The following is a 20,093-nucleotide window of genomic DNA, read 5'->3' as shown; positions in this document are numbered from 1 at the left end:
CTATCCTTCTGCATACCATCAGTGGAATGACCATTCAGCTCTTCACATAGAAATACACTTTGCAAAGTCTTTTTTAAAAATTGTAACATCAGTGTTCGGTGCTGTGTTGACATGAATCAATTGTACAGATGAGGTGGGAAATTACTTCTTTCACTGCTTTTGAAAAAAGGTCACACAATTGAAATGCCAAATGCCTCTCACTCAGTTTCCAGATTCTATGGTTTTTATAGATTTACCCATTCATTTAATGTATGATTTGGGGCAAGGCCATTGAAATTATTAAAAGCCATTGATATTAAAAGCTTTGCTTTTTTTGTCAGGTTGTGTCCAGAAGCCATTTAGGCCTCTTTAAAAGTACCTATTTCTACCTTTATAGTACGAACCTTTCTTTCTTTCATTTTTTTTTTTAAGAAATCGGCATTTATCATCCAAGTTCAAGAACACGAGGGGGGAGATGGGGGAGGGCCACATTCAGAACAGTCAAAGAGGAGTCCTGGGGGGGGGGCGGGGAGGAGCCGGGAGTTGGCTCCAGCCCGGGTTGATCCTGATGTCTAAGCCTTAGTCCAGGGCACACAACGAAGCACACGGTCGGGGCAGAGTTTTAGGAGAACGTCAGGGGGCAGCCAGTCACTCATCCAAGCAAAGCGGGGCTGGGACCCTCCGGGGATCGGCCAGACAGCTTCCTTTTATGGAGTCGAAGCGGTCCCAGCGCGATACCCCCTCACAGTCATTCCTGGAGTCCGTCTTTGTGCTGGAGAAGCGTTCATCGCCTCTCTAACTTCTTGTACTTTGCTTCTAGTTTCTTTGAACATGCATCCAACTTGTAGGCTGCCTGCTCAAGAGCTGCTACTTGCTCCTCAATTAAAGTGATCTGATCCAGATAAGGCTGAAGTGCTGCATATTTCTGGTTTGAGTCCTTTAGGTTTCTACTTATGTTTACTGCAATATCTTTCATTTCTAGGTACTTCAAGCTAGTCAGTTTGTTCATATTTTCCAGAAGTTTATAGTCTTCACTGGAAGCCGGCAGCTCGCCTGTCAGGGACGTGGCCATTTTGGAGAACGTGTCCTGGCACAGCTCCGTGATGTCCGCCTCGGCAGTCTCCACCACTGCATCGTCTAGGCCGGGAAGGGAGGGATGGGGATGAGAATACGGGAGGGAAGGGGACAGAGAGGGGAGGGGGAGAGAGAAGGGGGAAAGGAGAGGAGGAAAAGGGGAGAACCTTTCTTGATATAAATGTTTAGGTATAACACATGTGCTTGAAAATGCCTTTAATCCTTTGGTCAGCACTAATCAATGTCCAGTTATTATTTAGGGCCAATGCCATTGAATCTCCCTTTGTTTTTCTTTATATATTTGCTGGTTCCTCTTCCTCCTTAATTCCTGGAGATTCAGGACTTACTTTTCTTGTCTCCTTTCTGAACACTTTCACCAACTTAGTCCCTCATGCTTTCAGTGATCACTTTTACACAGATAATTTCCAACTCTTAGTCTCCAGCCCTGACCTCCTTCCTTTGCTTCAGTCTCACATCTCTAAATGTCAATTTGAATAGTATGCCATTAACTCAAATTTTAAAACCAAACTTATCATCTTCCCCTTGAAGATAATGATGACAAATAGAATCTAGAAGCCAAAAGGAGGGTAGTGTCTTTGATAGAAAGAGGGACTTTCAGGAAGGGGGGGAGGATTGGAAGAAAATTATAGTGAGTTTTGTTTTGGCCATGTCGAGTTTAAGATATCTATGGCACATCCATTTTGTGATGTCTGGTGGGTAGTTGGAAATGTAGGACTAGAATTAAAGAGAGAGATTTGGACTGGATATATAGGTCAGGGAGTCATCTGCATAGAGGGGATAATTAAACCCATGAGAAGCCAATGAGATCAACAAGTGAGACAGTATAGAGATGCAAGAGTAAAGGGTTCAGCATGGCCCCTTGGGGAACACACAGAATTAGGAAATATAATATGGATCACAAGCCTGGAAAGCAGATTGAGGAGTGGTCATAGCATCATTAACAATCCAGGGAGGAGAGAGAATCCAGAAGGAGAGAGCTGTTGATAGTGTCAAAAAGGCTTCAGAGAGGTCAAGAAGGATGAGAGCATAAGAGTTATCAATTAAGATATCTTTAGTAATTTTGGAGACAGCACCTTCAGTTGGGAAGTTAAAGAAGAGGAAATAGAGCATAGCCAGCTATTTTTGAAATCCATCAAAGAAAGAGTAAAAAAGAGAGAGCTATATAAAGGTCCTTTCCACATAGTCAGTACACAACTAATGTATTTATTGGTTGATCCCAAGCAGACATCATAGTATAAAGGCATTGTGGACTCAATTAACAGGACCTGGATAGCTCCAGGTGTGACTAACACATTGCCTCTTTAGGGCCCTGGGAGATCAGTTAGGTCACTCTAGAAACCATCTCAAACACAGACAAGAAGCTACTGATTATATGCTCAATCATAGAAAAGACTTTGAGCCTTTTTACCTGGTATGCTTTAATAAATGCTTAATGCCCAAAGACTTTAATGAGCACTAGTAATAGAGAGGTGGAACCAAGATAGCAGAGTAGTAGGCAAAAGTACATTTGAGTTTTACTTTGAGTTTTCAAAATTCCTCTACATAAATCTAGAAAACTCACCAGGCTTATTTTTTTTCAAAATTTATTATTTATTTTTAACCTTTTCTTTTCAACTTTTGAGTTCCAAATTCTCTCCCTCCTCCCCACTCCCTCCCCCGACTGAGAAGGCAAGTGATAGGACATCAATTATACATGTGAAATAATGCAAAACATTTTTCATATTAGCCATATTTCCAAAAAAGCAGGAAAAAGAAAGTGAGAAAATTATATTTCAATTTGCACTCAGAGTTCATAAGTTCTCTCTCTGGAGAATTGTCTTATGGCACAATAATATTCCATTAAAATCATATACCACAATTTATTTAGCCATTCCCCAATTGATAGGAATCCATTCAATTTCCAATTTGAGCCACCACCAAAAAAGCTGCTAAAAATATTTTTGTACAAGTAGGTCCTTTTCCTTTTTTTTAAAATGCCTTTGACATACAGACCTAGCAGTGGTATTGCTGGATCAAAAGAGTACACACAATTTTATGGCCCTTTGGTTGTAGCTTTAAATTGCTCTCCAGAATGGTTTGATCAGTTTGCAACTCTACCAACAGTGCATTAGTGTCTCAGTTTTCCCAAATCCCCTCCAACATTTATCATTTTTCTTTTTTGTCTGATTTGCCAATCTGAAAGGTGTGAGGTGGTACCTCGAAGTTGTTTTAATTTGCTTTTCTTTAATCAATAGAGATTTAATACATTTTTCCATGTAACTATACATAGCTTTGATTTCTTTGTGTGGAAACTGCCTGTTCACATCCTTTGACCATTTATCATTTGGGGAGTAATTTGTATTCTTATAAATTTGACTCAGTTATTTACATATTTGAGAAATTAGGTCTTTATGAGAGATACTGAAAAAAACATTTCCAAGTTTTTTGCTTTTCTTCTAAGTTTGGTTGGATTGGTTTTGTTTGTACAAAAACATTTTAATTTTATATAATTGAAATTATCCATTTTTTATCCTGCAATGCTCTCAATATTTTCTTCCCTTATCCATAGACTTGACAGGTAAACTATTCCATGCTCTCCTAATTTGCTTATATTACCTTTTATCTGTAAATTATGTACCCATTTTGACCTTATCTTGGTATACAGTGTGAGATGTTGATCTATAGCTAGTTTCTTCCATACTTTTTTTTCTAGTTTTTCCAGAAATTCATTTCAAATGTTGAGTTTTTGTTCCAAAAGTTTGGATTTCAGGGTTTATCAAACACTAGATTACTATGGTCATTTACTGCAATGTATTGTGTACCTGATCCACCACTCTGTTTTTTAGCCAGTACCAGACTGTTTTGATAATTACCTCTTTATGATATAGTTTGAAAGCTGGTATAGCAAAGACATTTTTTAAAATGCAAGAATTTAGGAGACAGTCTAGCACTGTTATAAAAGAGAAGAAAATCATTTCCACCCAACCCAGGCCTACAAAGGGAATTAGATAAAGATTGAGGACATTGAAAATGGGATCTAACTAGGAATTGCTCTGTGGAGCATTGTAGCATAGGGAAAGGCTATGCACAAGTAGAGTTATGCTAGTAAATATTTAAAATTCAGCTCTTTGGAGGGGAAAGTGTGCTCATTACATGTTCTTGTTCAGTGGTGTCTGACTCTTCATGGCTCCATTTGGAGTTTTCTTGGCAAAGATACTGGAGTGGTTTACCATTTCCTTCTCCAGTTCATTTTACAGACAAGGAAGCTGAGTCAAACAGGGTTAAGTGACTTGCCCAGGGTCACACAGCTACTAAGTTTCTGAGGCCAGATTTGAACTTGCCTTCCTGACTCTAGAAGGGTTGGCACTTTATCCACTGTGACACTTAGTTACCCTCAGTCATAACAGGACCTTAGAGGAAACAAACTCAGTCCAGACATCTCCAGAAGTATGAAGAGTCTAGCTGTAACAAAATCTGAAATTACACAATAGAGAAACAGACTCATTAAATGCTGGTGAATTTGAGAAGTTATGGAATACTTTGTAAAGCAATATGACTCTGAAAAATAGCCATACCTTTTTTAAATCAACAGGTCTATTGTTAGGTATATTCCTTAAAAGCATTATTAAAAATATAACAAAACCTATTTTTCATAGATTGTCATAGCAACATTACAATGACAAGCATATGGGTATAACCTAGATGTATAATAATAAGGAAACTATTAAATAAATTGGGGTTTATTAATAGGGCACATATATAATTAACATCGACAAACAGGAGTATATAAATCTGTAAAGACCTTAATGAAATAATGCAAAGTTGGGTTTTGTTTTTTTTTGTTGTTGTTGTTGTTTTTAAGTGAGGCAATTGGGGTTAAGTGACTTGCCCAGGGTCACACAGCTAGTAAGTATTAAGTGTCTGAGGCCAGATTTGAACTCAGGTACTCCTGACTCCAGGGCCGGTGCTCTATCCACTGGGCCACCTAGCTGCCTCAAGTTGTTGTTTTTTTAAATGTCACAAGAACTATGGCCACATAAGAGGAAAAGTGAATAATGAATTGACAAAGAATTTTGATGGAGACTTAGAAGGAAAGCCTGAAAAGTTATGATACTTCATGTAGTGAAGTTAATTAAAAGTAAATACTTGAGTTACACTTAATACTGAACATTAGTAATATAGCTGATTGCTTTGTATCTAACTAATCCAATGTTGAAATAATGGGATAATTAATTAAAAGAAGTTTCATTAGTTGTAATGATATGCAATATTGTGTATAATAAATCATTGGTTCAACATTTGTTTATTCAAGAAACTTTATTAAACCCCTAGGGTGGTTCAGTAATTTTTTGGTTATGTCTGACTCTTCATGACCCCTTTGGGGGTTTTCTTGGCAAAGATAGGAGAGTGGTTTACCATTTCCTTCTTCAGCTCATTTGACAGATAAGGAAACTGAGGCAAACAGACTTAAGAGACTTTCCCAGGGTCACACAGCTAGTAAGTGTCTGAGGCCAGATTTGAACTCAGGAAGATGAGTTTTCTTGACTCCAGACCTGGTACTCTATCCACCGTGCCACCTCACTGCCCACCTAATGTGTACCAAGTCACTTAATTATAGACACTGAGAAAGTTACTTAACCTTGCTATAAAATATAAGTAAGTGATATTTTTACTACTTGCAGTTTTAATTCTTTAAGAGACAGTGGATGACGTAACTAACAACAATATAACATTACCGGAACTTTATTTATTTATTTTTTTTGGTGGGGCAATGAAGGTTAAGTGACTTGCCCAGGGTCACACAGCTAGTAAGTGTCAAGTATCTGAGGCCAGATTTGAAGTCAGGTCCTCCTGAATCCGGGGTCAGTGCTTTATCCACTGTGCCACCTAGCTGCCCCCTACCAGAACAATTTTAACAGGGCAGGCAATTGCTAAATGTGGAATTTAATTCCCTGATATCCCTTTCAAATAACTGGAAAATAAATTTGGAGCCAAAAGATATGTCATGACATCTTAAATCTTGCATTTAGTACCTATAAAATGTCAGGAGTCACCAAAGTCTCTAGGATTCATTTTCCTCCTTTGCAAAAGGAGGAAATTGAACTGGATGACCTCTAAGGTCACCTTCTCTAAGGTCACCTCTAAGGTGCATTCCAACTCTAAATCCTGATGCAGTGTTGGGAATCATTGGTCTGGTTCACCAGTTAGCTTGCTTTTTTTGTCCATTATAGCTGTTTACACAAAGTAAACAGGAGGCTTGTATAAGCCAGGATGGATAGTTCAAATTTAGGAAGCCCATGGCTCTAATCAAGAAGAAAACTCATGCTGTGAAGTCCCGAACCAAAAAATCCTAAGGAGAGAAAGGACCCAGATGGTTTGGCCTCAGGAAAGATTAGAAGCTTTAATCACCATCTAAGTCTCTGGGAGTATTTTAAATTTGCTGAAGATTTGTGGGCAGGGAATAAATACCCTTGTGATGAAATGCTACAGGGTTTTCATTAGCAGTAGCATACAATGGGATGAGCCTATTAGAAAATCTTCATGAATATGCAGACAAGGCTTAAAGTCTGAACAAACTTTTCTGGCTCTACTAAGAAAAATCTAATGCAATAAATGAAGACTGGGAAACGTCCCTGAAGAAACACAGGATGGGGTAATGGAAAAAACTGCTTGATCTGAGGCCAGGAAACACTTGTGCTTGAATCGTACTGAGCTGGCCCCAAGAACGTCACTTGATTTTTTGAGCCTTGGATTCCTCTTCTGTAAAATGGGAATCAAAATGCTTTATTTCATAGAGTTCTGAGAAATTATTTGCAAAGCTTCAAATGTAACTTGTTAGTATTGATTTCTTCTGTTGGTGATTCCAGAGGATTTATGGAAATGTACTTGTGACCACAGTTTTAGCTAATCAGCACATATTTATTAAGTACTTGCTGTATCTCTTGTATAGAAATCTAGGGGGGTTTCTATAGTTAAGGGGTCTGTGGAAGAATTTAAATCAAATAGGAGAAACAGCAAGTACAAGGGAACCTCCCTAAAACTACAGCCATCTCAGAAATCAAGCCACAAGATAGTTTCAAGAAGAAAGGAAAGTGGATGCAAATTTTATGCAAATTTCAGGGTTCTATGCAAAACTTGGAAACCTCGATGATTAATAGTGTCAAATGAATGCATGGATAGAGTAGGGGAAAGGGACACTGGGTGATATTTGATTGATAACCTTCTCTTCTTGGCATTGAATTTGTTCTAATTCCGCACTACAGGAACAAACTATGTAGCCAGAACTGATCATTATAGCTGTAACTGGGTGGTCAAACTTGACTTTGGGGCAAGTAATCTCAACTAATTTGAAAAAAAACACATACCCTTTAGGAAATCCCCAATGACTTCCCAGGCTTGACAAGACCCTTCCTCATTCAAGCATCAGGCAGTCGCAGTGAGAGGGACACGGAGAGGCAGCTAATGGAAAAGGCCAACGCTTTCTACTCAGCTGAACTTGACTTCATGAGCAAACATGGGTAAATAATATTTTTACTACCAGCAACTTTACTTCTTAAGAGACTGTGGATAACATGATTTGCATGCATATAACATCACCAGAACAATTTTAACTTCTTGCTATATTAAAAGCTTAGCCAGTCTTTTTTGAAGATGTCTCTGCTTGAGGCACAGGAGTCTGAGTTTCACCCTATACACATTTTTCTTCCTGCAGTTACCTGTTTCAACCTGATTTTTAACACACCTAGCTATAAAGATATGTTTTATGACTGTTTTCATAACTGTTCCCTTTATATGTCTATGCTGATAATTCACAGGATTATAGATTTAGAACTGAAAGAGGCTTTAGAGCTTATCTAGTCTGATTCCCTCAATGTAATTTAAAAAATTTTATTTTTAATTCCAAATTATTTCCCTCCCTCCACCCCACCTCCTACCCATTGAAAAGACAAGAAATATGATGCCCATTATGCATGTGAAGTCATGCAAAATGTATTTCCACATTTGCCATGTTATTGTGGGGGGGGGAGCAAGAAAAATAAAGGGAAAATATTTTTCAATCTGCACTCTGAGTTATCAGTTCTCTATTTAGAGGGTGATAACTCAGTTCTCATTTTAAAGAGAAGGAAGCCAAGGATGAGAAAAATAAAGTGACTTTTCAGAGGTCACACAGGCAATAAATGACTGAACAGGGACTTGAACATAGTTTCAGCAATCATTTAATAAGCATTTTTTTCATAAAAGTATTTTATTATTTTCCAATAATATGTAGAGATAGTTTTCAACCTTTGTTTTTATAAGATTTCTAGTTTCAAAATTTTCTCCTTTTCTTCCCTTCCTCCCCCCTCCCCGAGAAAGCAAGCAATCTGATATAGGTTATATATGCACCATTGCATTAAACATATTTCTATATTAGTCATGCTGTGAAAGAAGAATCAGGTGCTTACGATGCAGACAAAAAATGAAATAGTCCCTGCCTTCAGAAAACTTAATTTTTTTTTAGGTTATACAGAACAATCATGTTAAACATATTTCCACATTAGCCATTCTTGGTGGGTACTCTAGGTTGCCCAGTTGGTGAACTCTCTCCTCTTAGGCCAGAGTAGGTAATGTAGGGCTTCTGAACTCTGCTTGGGGCCATGTGCTATTTTAGAAGACAATATGAGGAGCAGCTAGATGGTGCATTGGATAAAGTACCAGCCTTGGATTCAGGAGGACCTGAGTTCAAATCTGACCTCAGACACTTGACACTTACTAACTGTGTGATGCTGGGCAAATCACTTAACCCTAATTGCCCTGCAAAAAACAAAAACAAAACAAAACAAAAAACAACTAAATGATACATGTAGATTGAATAAATAGATTGATGAGACAATATGTTGCTGGGGTTTTGTCAGCTTGTATCAAGTGCCATGCAGTAAATATTCTTTACTAATATTTAATATACTTTAATAATAAATATTTACTGCCTAAATGGGGGCAATAGTCATTAATTTATAAGTAGCAATATTTAAAAAAACCATTCTGGCCCCCAATGATTTAGTTGGAAACAAACCCTGCCCCCCCACAACAATTTAAATAATACAACATAATATTGCAGTTACTGTGTATAATGTTCTCCTGGTTCTGCTCACTTCTCATCATTAGGAACTTATATTGTATGAGAGGAAATATTCCATTATCATTTCCATTATATCCTATGAAAAAGTGGTAACTCCTACTTATGTGGGAAGGTAATTTACATGGCCCACAGTTGTTTCAGGAATAAAATGAGACTTTTACTCATTTTCTCCCTTTTCTGAATCCTACTAGTAACCATGAAGCCAATATATACAAAGGAAATTAAGGTGGAACATTTTTGTTACAGCAAACTTGAAGAAACAGAGTAGCTAGTTCTTTCAGAAGATACCTATTCTACAAGAATGTGATAAGCATGAGGTTGATTTTAGGTGGAAGGCTTACTGCTAAATGATGCTAATAACAATGATGATGATGACGTTATACTATATTATATGTAATAGCAACAGGTTACTAGCAGATGCCATAGCAACAACACAGAAACTCTTAGCAAAGAAGGCAATGAACTCACATTAGCTCCACCTTATTTCCTTTCTTGAATGAATGCTTCATTTTATGAAGCAGCTGGTCCAGAAAGCTCATCTATACCTGGCCATATAAGTAATTTTCAGCCTGAGTAATCTTTTTTCTTTTCTTTTTCTTTTCTTTTCTTTTCCTTTCTTTTCTCTTTTCTTTTCTCCTTTGGGTGGGGCAATGAGGGTTAAGTGACTTTCCCAGGGCCACACAGCTAATAAGTGTCAAGTGTCTGAGGCTGGATTTGAACTCAGGTCCTCCTGAATCTAGAGCCAATGTTTTATCCACTGTGCCACCTAGCTGCCCCCAGAGTCATATTTTTTTTGTGTGCCTTCTAGACACCAAGACAAAATTCTGAAAGTGGTCGTTTGGCTCCTCTTGCCATGTTCATCAACAAGTTCTCTCTTAATCCTATCCCCCATCTTGTACATTAATATTTATTAGCTCATTAAAATGTATTTTTAAGTTAATATTGATTAGCTTGTTTAAATAAATATATGTCATAATATTGCTAGGGATTTTTTTTTCATTTTAAGGGAGAGCATTTGCAAACCACAATGCCTTCTATATTTAAAAAGAGGGAAAACCTTAGAGATAAAATAACACTTAAGGTATAATTGTTAAGTTATAATATCTAGACCCAGAAGAAAACTTTGAGGTGACAGTATCATAAATTTAGTCATAAGAATCCTTGAAGTGGGGCATCTAGGTGGTGCAGTGGATAGAGCACCAGCCCTGGAGTCAGGAGGACCTGAGTTCAAATCCAGCCTCATACACTTAACACTTACTAGCTGTGTGACCCTGGGCAAGTCACTTAACCCCAATTGCCTCACCAAAAAATGAAAAAAGAAGGAGAAGAAGAAGAAGAAGAATCCTTTAAGTTCATCTAGTCAAACTTATTATTTTACAGATTGAGGTCTAGAGAAGTTACATGACTGTTCCAAGATCAACAGAGAAAGGATTTCAATTCAGATCTTCTGACTCCAAGTTTAGCCTGCTGAATTCCTCCTTTGTCCCTCTCTTCCATCACCAGGGAGTCTAAGACTGGAGATGGGGATGAAGAAGAGGCAGTGCTTAGGTGTACAGGATGAGGTGGGTTTGCTTCAAGTTAAACCTGACCCTCTCAGAGATCAGACTAATTACCTTCATCTTCCCCTTCATTCCTAAGAGTGCTGCTCCATCTCCCACTCCCTCTGGAGAGAATCTGAATAAATAGTTGATATTTAGATTTATTCTGCTTGATTCTCATAACAGCTCAAGGAAGTGGGAACTTTGTACATGAGGAAATTAAGACTTGCAAAACTGAAGTGACTTGGCTACACATGTAATAAGTATCTGAGGTGGATTTGAACACAAGATAATTGACTCCAAGTTCAGCCTTTTCTTTACTATATCATACTAACTCTTCTGAACACCTGAGACTTGAATATGTTGTTTTTACATGATGTCTTTGATTTACTTGAATCTTATTTCTGAAGATATAAAAAGGAAAATGTTCATTCCTGGTTGAAAAAAAGTTCCAAATAATTCTTTAGAAAGGTAGTTAATGAGACATCTATAAGGAGAAGGAAGGTGGAAAGTGTGTTGAACTTAGCATAAGAGTACCTGAGTTCAAATGCTGCTAATATTAACCTTGGACCAGTGATTTAATTTTTCTAGGTTTTCATAAAAGGTGACCTTTGAGAATTCTTACAGTTCTAAACGGATTACCCTTTCACCTCAGAATCCCTTTCCAAATTCTGTGACTAATAACCTTAAGCCCCACTTAACTTATCTCAACTCCCTTCTTTTTCAAGGTCAAGAAAGTTTTAAATTCTATTGGGTTTATATTCAGATCTGATGGCAAGAGCCCATCGGACCACCACTAAGTGGTTACCACCACAATTCCTCACAAACATTATCCAGAGACTGCCCTTGATTTTGTTCCCTTAGATAGAATATTATATGAGAGAGAGATGAGGTTACCATGAGCATCAAGGAAACGGAGCCACCACCAGTTTCTGAGAACAGTTTTTCATAATCTTGTAAAATTATTCTGGCAAGAAGCACTTTCATTTCTATCATTTGCTATTGGGATTTTCTCATTTCAATCATTGTATTTCATCAGCCCTATCAGTAATCAAGCCTATAGAGAATGATTGGCCCCATCAATCATCATGTAATACAGTCCCTACAAAAAAAATTGACTCCCTGTTGAATATATATTTAACAGAAGGAAAATTAGGGTGAAATTTGTGAGTAATTCCTAAATTCAGCACACTTTTCTTTATGTCCAAATGATTCCATGCGCAAAGATTTGCATTGTCTCTAGAACTGTAGGAGCCGAAAGCTGAAACAAAATTTTAGGATAAATTAACATGCTAGTAATCAAATGGCAGAATCAGCTTTGGCATAATTTAGACATGCTCATCAAAATTTTAAATCATCAAACTCTGCCTTTTTTCAGATTTCAGTCCTTAAGGATAGATTATAATTAGTGCAGACATAAATTTGCCATTTGTCTCTTCTCCCTTTAGACATATGTCACTTGCGTCTTTGGGGATACAGTTTGTTGGAAGAAGATTTGTATTTGGAACAGTAGTCCTATCAGGTAAGGCAGCCAACCAACGATCATTTCTTAAGTTTTTACTGTATGTTAGACATTATGCTAAGTATTAGGGATATAAAGAACGTAAAAAATAGTCCTTGCCTTACTGAGCTATTATTCAAACGAGAGATGTAACATGTAAATAGCTAGGTGAATACAAGATACATGCAGGGTAGATGGAAGGTAACTTCACAGGGGAAGAAATTAGCAGCTATGTTCCCTGGGCAAGGCTTTCTGAAGAAAAAGGCATTTGAGCTGAGATTTGAAGAAAGCCAAAAAAATTAAGAGGGAGAGGTAAGGAAGAGAAGCATTTCAGATATGGGAGGTCATTAGTGTAAAGACATAAAGTTAGTAGCTCAAACGTCATTTGCAAGGAACTGCAGATGTAGCTGAATGATGGAGTTCAAAGAGGGGAGGAAGGAGCTATGTCATAAAGAGCCATACAGAGTAACTATTTGTTCCTAAAGGTAATAGGGAGCCACTTGAGTTTGAGGAGAGGGGGAAATATGGTAAAAGCTGGTTGAAGATGGATAGGAGTAGAGAGAGCCTTGCACTAGAAACTATCCAGAAGGCTATTATAATAGTCTAGGCATGGGGTGATGAAGGCCTGAATTAAGTTGATAACTGTGTGAATAGAGAAAAGGGGAAATATATGAATGATGGGGGGGGGGGGGTAGAAATAGTAAAATTTGGCAATGGGGTAAATACATGTAAAGAGTTGAGGATGACAACAAGGTCAGGAGTCTGCATGACTGAAAGGATGATGGTGCCCTTGATTGAATTAGGGAAGCTTGTAAGAAGGGAAGGTTTTGGAGGGAAGATCCTGAGTTTTGTTCTAGATATGTTGAGTTTGGGAAGCTTACAAGGTATTCAGTTTGAGATGTTCAAAAGACAGTAGGTAACATGGTACTGTTACTCAGGAGAGACATAGGTATATAGCTATAAGAATAATATGTATAGAGATGGTAATTGAACCTATGGGCTGATGAGATAACTAAGTGATATAGTACACAGCAAAAGGAGAAGAAGTCCAAGGACCAAGAGTCTTCAAGGACACCAATGCTTAGTGGGAGAGGCATGGAGGAATGAGTAAAGGAGATTGAGAGAGAACAGATAGAAGAACACGCAGATAGAACGGAGAGAGAAATATCATGAAAACCCAGAAATGAGAGACTATGTGGGAGGTCAGGTGATCAACAGTTCTGAATGCTACAGATAGGTAAAGAAGGAAGATGATTTAGAAAAAGACATCTGATTTGTCTCAAGAGATCATATATAATTTTGGAGAGAACAGCTTCAGTTGAATTATGAGATCAGCAGCCATATTGCCAAGAGTTTGTAAGAGAATGAGAGGAAGTAGGAACCCAGAGTATAGAAGGTTTTCTCAAGGAGTTTAGCAGAAAACAGGGGGAGAGATATAGGACAAGTCAAAAGTTGTTTTTCTGTTCGTCTCCCTTTTTCTGTATTTATAAGATCTGAGATTTTCCCCTTGCCTTTGGCAACTTCCTTTCATGTCAAGTTATATGAAGTATACTTTTAACATTGATGCTGCACACTTTACTCTGAATCAGTTCACCTAAGTCTTTTCATGTTTTGTCAAAATCATCTTTTCCCTCATTTCTTACACCACAGAAACAATCCATCACATTGTCTAGATCAGCTCTAGGAAGCCTTGAGTTCACTGGCTCTTAAACGACAAAGTTGAAAATGTCAACATAGTATAAACCTAGGACTGAGACAGTCAGTAAGTTACTAAGCATGAGACCCAGCATCCATTGGTATATGAAGTGTACTTCACACACCTTTGGAAAAAATCCATCAATGCCTTCAAAATTGGGTTGATTCAAGCTTGACTCTTATCATTTTATTTCATCAGCCCCATCAGTGATCAAACTTATAGAGAATTATTGGCCCAATCAATCATCATATAATGCAGTCCCTGTGGAAAAATAGACTCTCCCTGTTTATATATATATATATATATGTGTGTGTGTGTATGTGTGTGAGTGTGTGTGTATGTATATGTATATATATTCACAGAAGGAAAATTGAGGTGAAAGTTTTTAATATTTCACACACCTTGAGAATAAATCCCTCAATGTCCTCAAAATTGTGTTGATTCAAGCCTGATTCTCTTATGTGTATAATTGGGCTAGTTTTTATTATCTTTAATGGCATTTCTTCCTTTAAAAGCACTTCTTTTTTCATAAAAGTATTTTATTATTTTCCAGTTACATGTAAGGATAGTTTCAACATTTGTTTTCATAGGATTTTTAGTTTAAAAGCACTTCTGTGTCTGTGATGTTCAAACAGCTAAATGAGATAGCTTCACTGTCCTTGATGTCCTTTGTTTTAAATCTTTATAGATATTTTCAAACTATTAGCTCTTTACTGTTCTTCAAGTTTCATCCTTAGAAACCTTTAGGATTACTGTGCTACCACTAAATATTCTTGCTTTTCCTTTAAATCAAATTTGTTTTCTTTTCAGTTCTAAATTCTCTTCCTTCCCCCTTCCCCACCCATTGAGAAGATAAACAAATCTATTACAATGATGTATAGTAATTCAAAACAAATTCCTGTGTTAGCCATTCTCCCACTCTTCCAAAGAAGAAAAAAGAAAGAGAAGACAATCTGCTTCAATCTGTACTGATTCCATCAACTCTCTATCCATATGTGACTAGTTTGTTTTAAACTGTTTTTCTTCCTGTTGCTCCTCATCAGTTTACAAGATGACAGTGCTCATAATTTTCCAGCATCTTTTTCTAAAAAAATTTTACAAACAAGTTTATATTCTAAATCAGTTTTTATCTGAGCCATCATGTCTTTCCACTTGACTCATTTACTACTGTCATTATTAAAATAGTTATTAAGTTTTACTCACTGTATGTTCAATTGGTTGGTTTATCTGAGCGCAGCTAGGTAGCACAGTGGATAGAGCAGTGTGTCTGGAGTCAGGAAGACTTGAGTTCAATTCCAGCCTCAGACACTTACTAATTTATGGAACTCTGGGCAAGTCATTTAACATCTGTTTCTTCAACTATAAAATGTGAAGGATAGCACCTACTTCCTAGGGCTATTATGAGGATCAAATAAGATGACATTTGTAAAGCAATTAGCAAAGTCCCTGGCCCATGGCAGGCTCTTAATAAATGCTTCTTTCCTCCTCCTTTCCTTCATTTTCAGTAAGGCCTTGACATGCTATGTAGATGCTTCTTTAATTGATAGTTTAAGGCTTAAGATTTCATGGACTTCACTTTAGCCCATAAATAGTGTGTTCTCTTGGGTATCAGGAGAAGAAGGGAGAAAGCTTAATATGAATAATGACAATCAAGGACTTTAACTTTGGGGTTGAAAACAGGTATCTCATTGATATCTGAAAGAGATAAGATGAATAAGGGAATTCAAAAGTAAGGCACACAGATATTGTTACATTTTAGAGAACTGGTAAGTGTAAGCTTCTTTCATATATAGATTCTGTTTTCTTAATATGACCTATTAAAGGAATACTGTAGGGGGTGAATATAAGATTTTTAAAAAATATACTCCTATATTTATGAAGTAATGCAAAACATATTTTCCTATTAGCTAAGTTGCAAAAGAAAACAGATAAAAGCCCCAAGTAAAATAAACTTTAAAAGTATGCTCCAATCTGCATTCATAGTTTATAAGTTCTCTCTCTAGAGGATAGCATTTTTTTTATCATTAGTCCTTTGGCTTTGTCTTGGATTATTGGCTTGATCAGAGCATTTAAGTCTTTTGCAGTTGATCATTCTTACAATATTGTTGCTGCTATGTACAATTTCTCCTGGTTCTGTTCACTTCACTTTGCATCAGTTCATATAAGTTTTTCTGAAACTGTTCTGCTTATCATTTTGTATAGCACAACAGTATTCCATCACAATCATATACTACAACTTGTTCAGCCATGCCTCGATGAGCATCCTCTCAATTTCCAATATTTTGCCACCACAAAAGAGCTGCTAAAAGTATGTTTGTATTAATAGGTCCTTTTCTCTTTTCTTTGATCTCTTTAGTTACAGACCTAGTAGTGTTATTGCTGGGTTAAAGGATATACAAAGTTCAATGGCCTTTTGGACATAATTCCAAATTGTTCTCCAGAATGGTTGGAATGGTTCATAACTCCACCAACAGTGCATTAGTGCCTAATTTTTCCATATTCCTTTCCAGTATTAGTCATTTTCCTTTTCTATCATGTTAGCCAATCTGATTGGTATGAGGTGGTATTGCAGAGTTGTTTTAATCTCCATTTTTCTAATCATCAGTGATTTAGAGCATTGTTATATTATAATTGATAGCTTTGATTTCTTTTTCCAAAAACTGCCTGTTCAAATGCTTTGACAATTTATCAACTGCAGAATAGCTATATATTTTTTTATATAAATTTGGCTTAACACCCTATATATCTGAGAAATCCTTTATCAGAGAAACTTGCTATAATTTTCCCCAGTGTCCTGTTTTTCTTGTAATTTTGGCTGCATTGCTTTTTTGTGTACAAAAGCTTTTTAATTTCATGAGAACGAAATTATCCACTTTACTTCCCATGGTCTTATCTTTTTTGTTTGATTATAAATTCTTTTATCTATAGATCTGACAGATACACTTTTCCATGCTCTTCTATTTTGTCACCCTTTATACCTAAATTATTTATCCATTTTTACTTCATTTTGGGATATAGTGTGAGATGTTGGTCTATACCTAGTTTCGTCCAAACTTATTTTCAGTTTTCCCAGAAATTTTTATCAAACAATCAATTCTTACCCCCAAAGCTGAGATCTTTGTGTTTATCAAAGAATTAGATTACTATGGTAACTCACAAATACAAGAGTTTAAAAGCCAATTTTGAAAGCTTAAAGCTAGATGAGCAGATTTTACCTTTGGACCATGGAGTTTATAGAGACTTCTAGGAGGAGAGCATAGTTGATAAAGGAAAATGAACTTATGGTCCAGATACCATAATGCTAATTGTGATACTAAGGCCACAGCTATCACAAATACTAGGAGAAAGTGTGATATAGTGGAAGGACTACTGGAATTGGAGCAGAATATTTAGGTTTGAATCCTTATGTCATTTGCCATATGTATGAGCTTAGATGAAGACACTTCACTATTATAGGTCTCAGTTTCCTTTAGATATAAAATGATATGGTTGAATGAGATCATTGCAGAAGTTTCTGCTAACTCCAAATAATTTGTGTTAGACAAGTGATATTAATATTAAGTATAAATGTAAGGCTACAAATACTATAACCATCTCCATCTGACTTATTACTGCTTTCTTCAACCTATATTGAACCTGGTTATAACGTAATTAGATAAACCAGCTAGGGTAAGTAGAATATATTTTGGCCACCAGATGGTACAACCTTTGGGCCACCAGCCTGTTGGCTATAACAGATAATATTCAGTTAACATACACATGATTTCATAATGATTATTTGTGAGTGACAGTACTAGCCCTAGGTTTTATGAAGATCCAGAGGTGTGACTTGGAATATGCTAAAAGCAAACTTTCGAAGTAGAAAAATGTCTAATTTCTACTCTGCATTCCCACTCTGTTTTAGGGAAATATACTACAACCAAATGACTCAGTTGCTAGGTTTAGGCAATTGACTTTTTAATGACTGTGATTCCATGAAATAACAGCAACAAAAAAGTAACTGTTAACAAGACAGTATTTTTTTTCTATTCACCCTTATGTTCCATGGCATAGGGAAAAGTATAAGGGATTGTATGTTAAAAACTCATCAAGTCAGCCAACACTAGGTTAAAATTGGGGGGAAACACCTTCCTGTGGTTTCACCATAGCCGAACAATTTCATGGCAGTGGCCACTTCCATCAGTCTTCCCTGATTCAATCATGCTTCTGTTCTGCCTATTCTTGTCCAGCAGATGCTATTGCTTCTCTATGTGCCCACCTCTGGATCATAGCTATTGCCACCATCATTCTTTAGCAATTGTCCCAGATATCTCTTTGCTTCATCTTATTTGGACTGCAGAGAGAGCACACAAGGGATGAGTTGCAACATCTGTTCTGGGCTCTCCTGGGTCTCCTAATCTTTCTGAATTTTCTCTGTATCCAGTCACAAGCAACGAAAAATTCTTAAGTGGCAGTCCCAGAGGTGGAATGGGAGGTATCATAGGCTAGAATTCCTTCCCAAAGGCAATGCCAGAAACAGATTTTTTAAAAAGAGGGGGGAAGGGACTAGCTTGTGTTATCACATGCAAATTCTCTAAATAGCATCCCCCCACCCTCACCCTGTCCACACATTCCCCCTCTTATGTTCTGAATATCTTCTTAGGTCTTGGGCATTTCCAATGCTACCTTGAACTTGTACTCTAGCAATGGATCATGCTGCTATATGACAGTTACCAAGCTCTAGATGTTCTCTCAGCACTCCTCTCCCCCTTCCCATGTTTTCACATTCAGTTTGGAAAGTCTTTCTGGGTCCCTGTTTGTCAGCATGCCCTTCCTCACTCCTCTGCTCTGCTACTAAAATACTATCCTAAGTACTAAAATGGAAGCCTATACAATAGATAAGGGTTTCCCTTGTTCAGTTTGATACTTGCCATAACCTACTTTCTCAGTCCTAGGCATCCCCACATTGACATTTTCAGCTTTGTCCTTTAAGAGCCAGTGAACTCAAGGCAGCCTGAAGCTGATCTAGAAATTGTGATGGATTGTTATGGAACTGTGAACAATAATTTTGAAAACACATGGAAAGACTTTTATGTTTTGATGTAGAGGCAAGTGAGCTGAGCCAGAAGGACAATTTATACTAGTATATTTTAAGGACTTTTATAAACTGACAAAGACCAGAGGGATTTTTACAGTAACAACATTGTAAAAAACAAACAACTTTGAATGTTGTCTGACCAATACAATGGCCTTTTATATTTCCAGCACATCAATGATGAAACATGCTATCTGTTATAGAGAGATGATGGATTTAGGGTATAGAATGAAACATAAACATGCATGTATGTATATATACATATAGATATAGGTGTACTCTGTGTATATGTATTTATATATACAGTGTGTATGTATACATTTGTGTTTGTGTGTTTATGTGTAGCTATTGAGAGAATTTATTTTGACTATGTATATTTTTTTTTACAGAAAATGTTTTTCTTTCCTGTATTTTTCAGTGGGTAGAAGGTAGGAGGGAAAGAGAAAATATATTTGTTAATTTTTTTAAATAGAGAGGGGAGTACTACAAATGTGAAATGTTGTATGCATTTTGAGATGAGTCACTCAAGAGTATGCAGTTATAGATTTTTATAGCCCTTCACATCATGGTGTCTTCAAAGAGAAATTAAACGAGGGACTCAATCTTATTAAGGTCACTATTTGAGCCTCACAGCACCCTTGGGTCACTCTTTTATTAGTTTTACTTAACTGTTTTACTTTGTTATAAGTGACCTCTCACAGAGTGGGAGTAATCTATAAATATTTGTGATGTAAAAACAAAACACATCAATAAAACTTCTCTTTTAAAAAAGAAACTATCAGGCAGTTCTGTATTGATCAGCATTTAAACTGTTTCAATGCAAAGAGCAGGCTTGTAAAACAAGTACTAATTTAGATGCAGTGACATGTGCATACCTCAACCTGAATTTCTTTTGGTAGAAAAATTGGACAATGAAAACCATTTTAAGGATGTGGTATACAAGTCAATAAAGCCAAAGGATTAATTCCAACGTGTGCTCTTCCTCAGGTTTATAACACTTGTTTATTTTCTTTCTTTTCCTCTACAAATTCATAGATGCAATGACACATTTTGTCTTCATAACTGTCCTTTTGTATTGGAAGCCTCAGTGTAATCAGTCAGTTGTGTTATTT

General features: G+C 36.8%; 1 protein-coding gene across 1 annotated transcript in view; it reads right to left on the bottom strand.

The window, feature by feature from the left end:
- Nucleotides 1-722: 722 nt before the first annotated feature.
- LOC122755173 (biogenesis of lysosome-related organelles complex 1 subunit 2-like) overlaps nucleotides 723-20,093 on the bottom strand; it is a 53,240-nt gene continuing 33,869 nt past the window's right edge. The window contains exon 3 of the mRNA XM_044003514.1: nucleotides 723-1,116. Coding sequence (XP_043859449.1) covers nucleotides 764-1,116 — 353 coding nt within the window. The 3' untranslated portion in view covers nucleotides 723-763. The remainder of the gene's footprint in view (nucleotides 1,117-20,093) is intronic.

Source organism: Dromiciops gliroides, chromosome 4, assembly GCF_019393635.1.
Source record: "Dromiciops gliroides isolate mDroGli1 chromosome 4, mDroGli1.pri, whole genome shotgun sequence".
NCBI lineage: Eukaryota > Metazoa > Chordata > Mammalia > Microbiotheria > Microbiotheriidae > Dromiciops > Dromiciops gliroides.
This window is presented reverse-complemented; position numbering and strand designations above follow the sequence as displayed.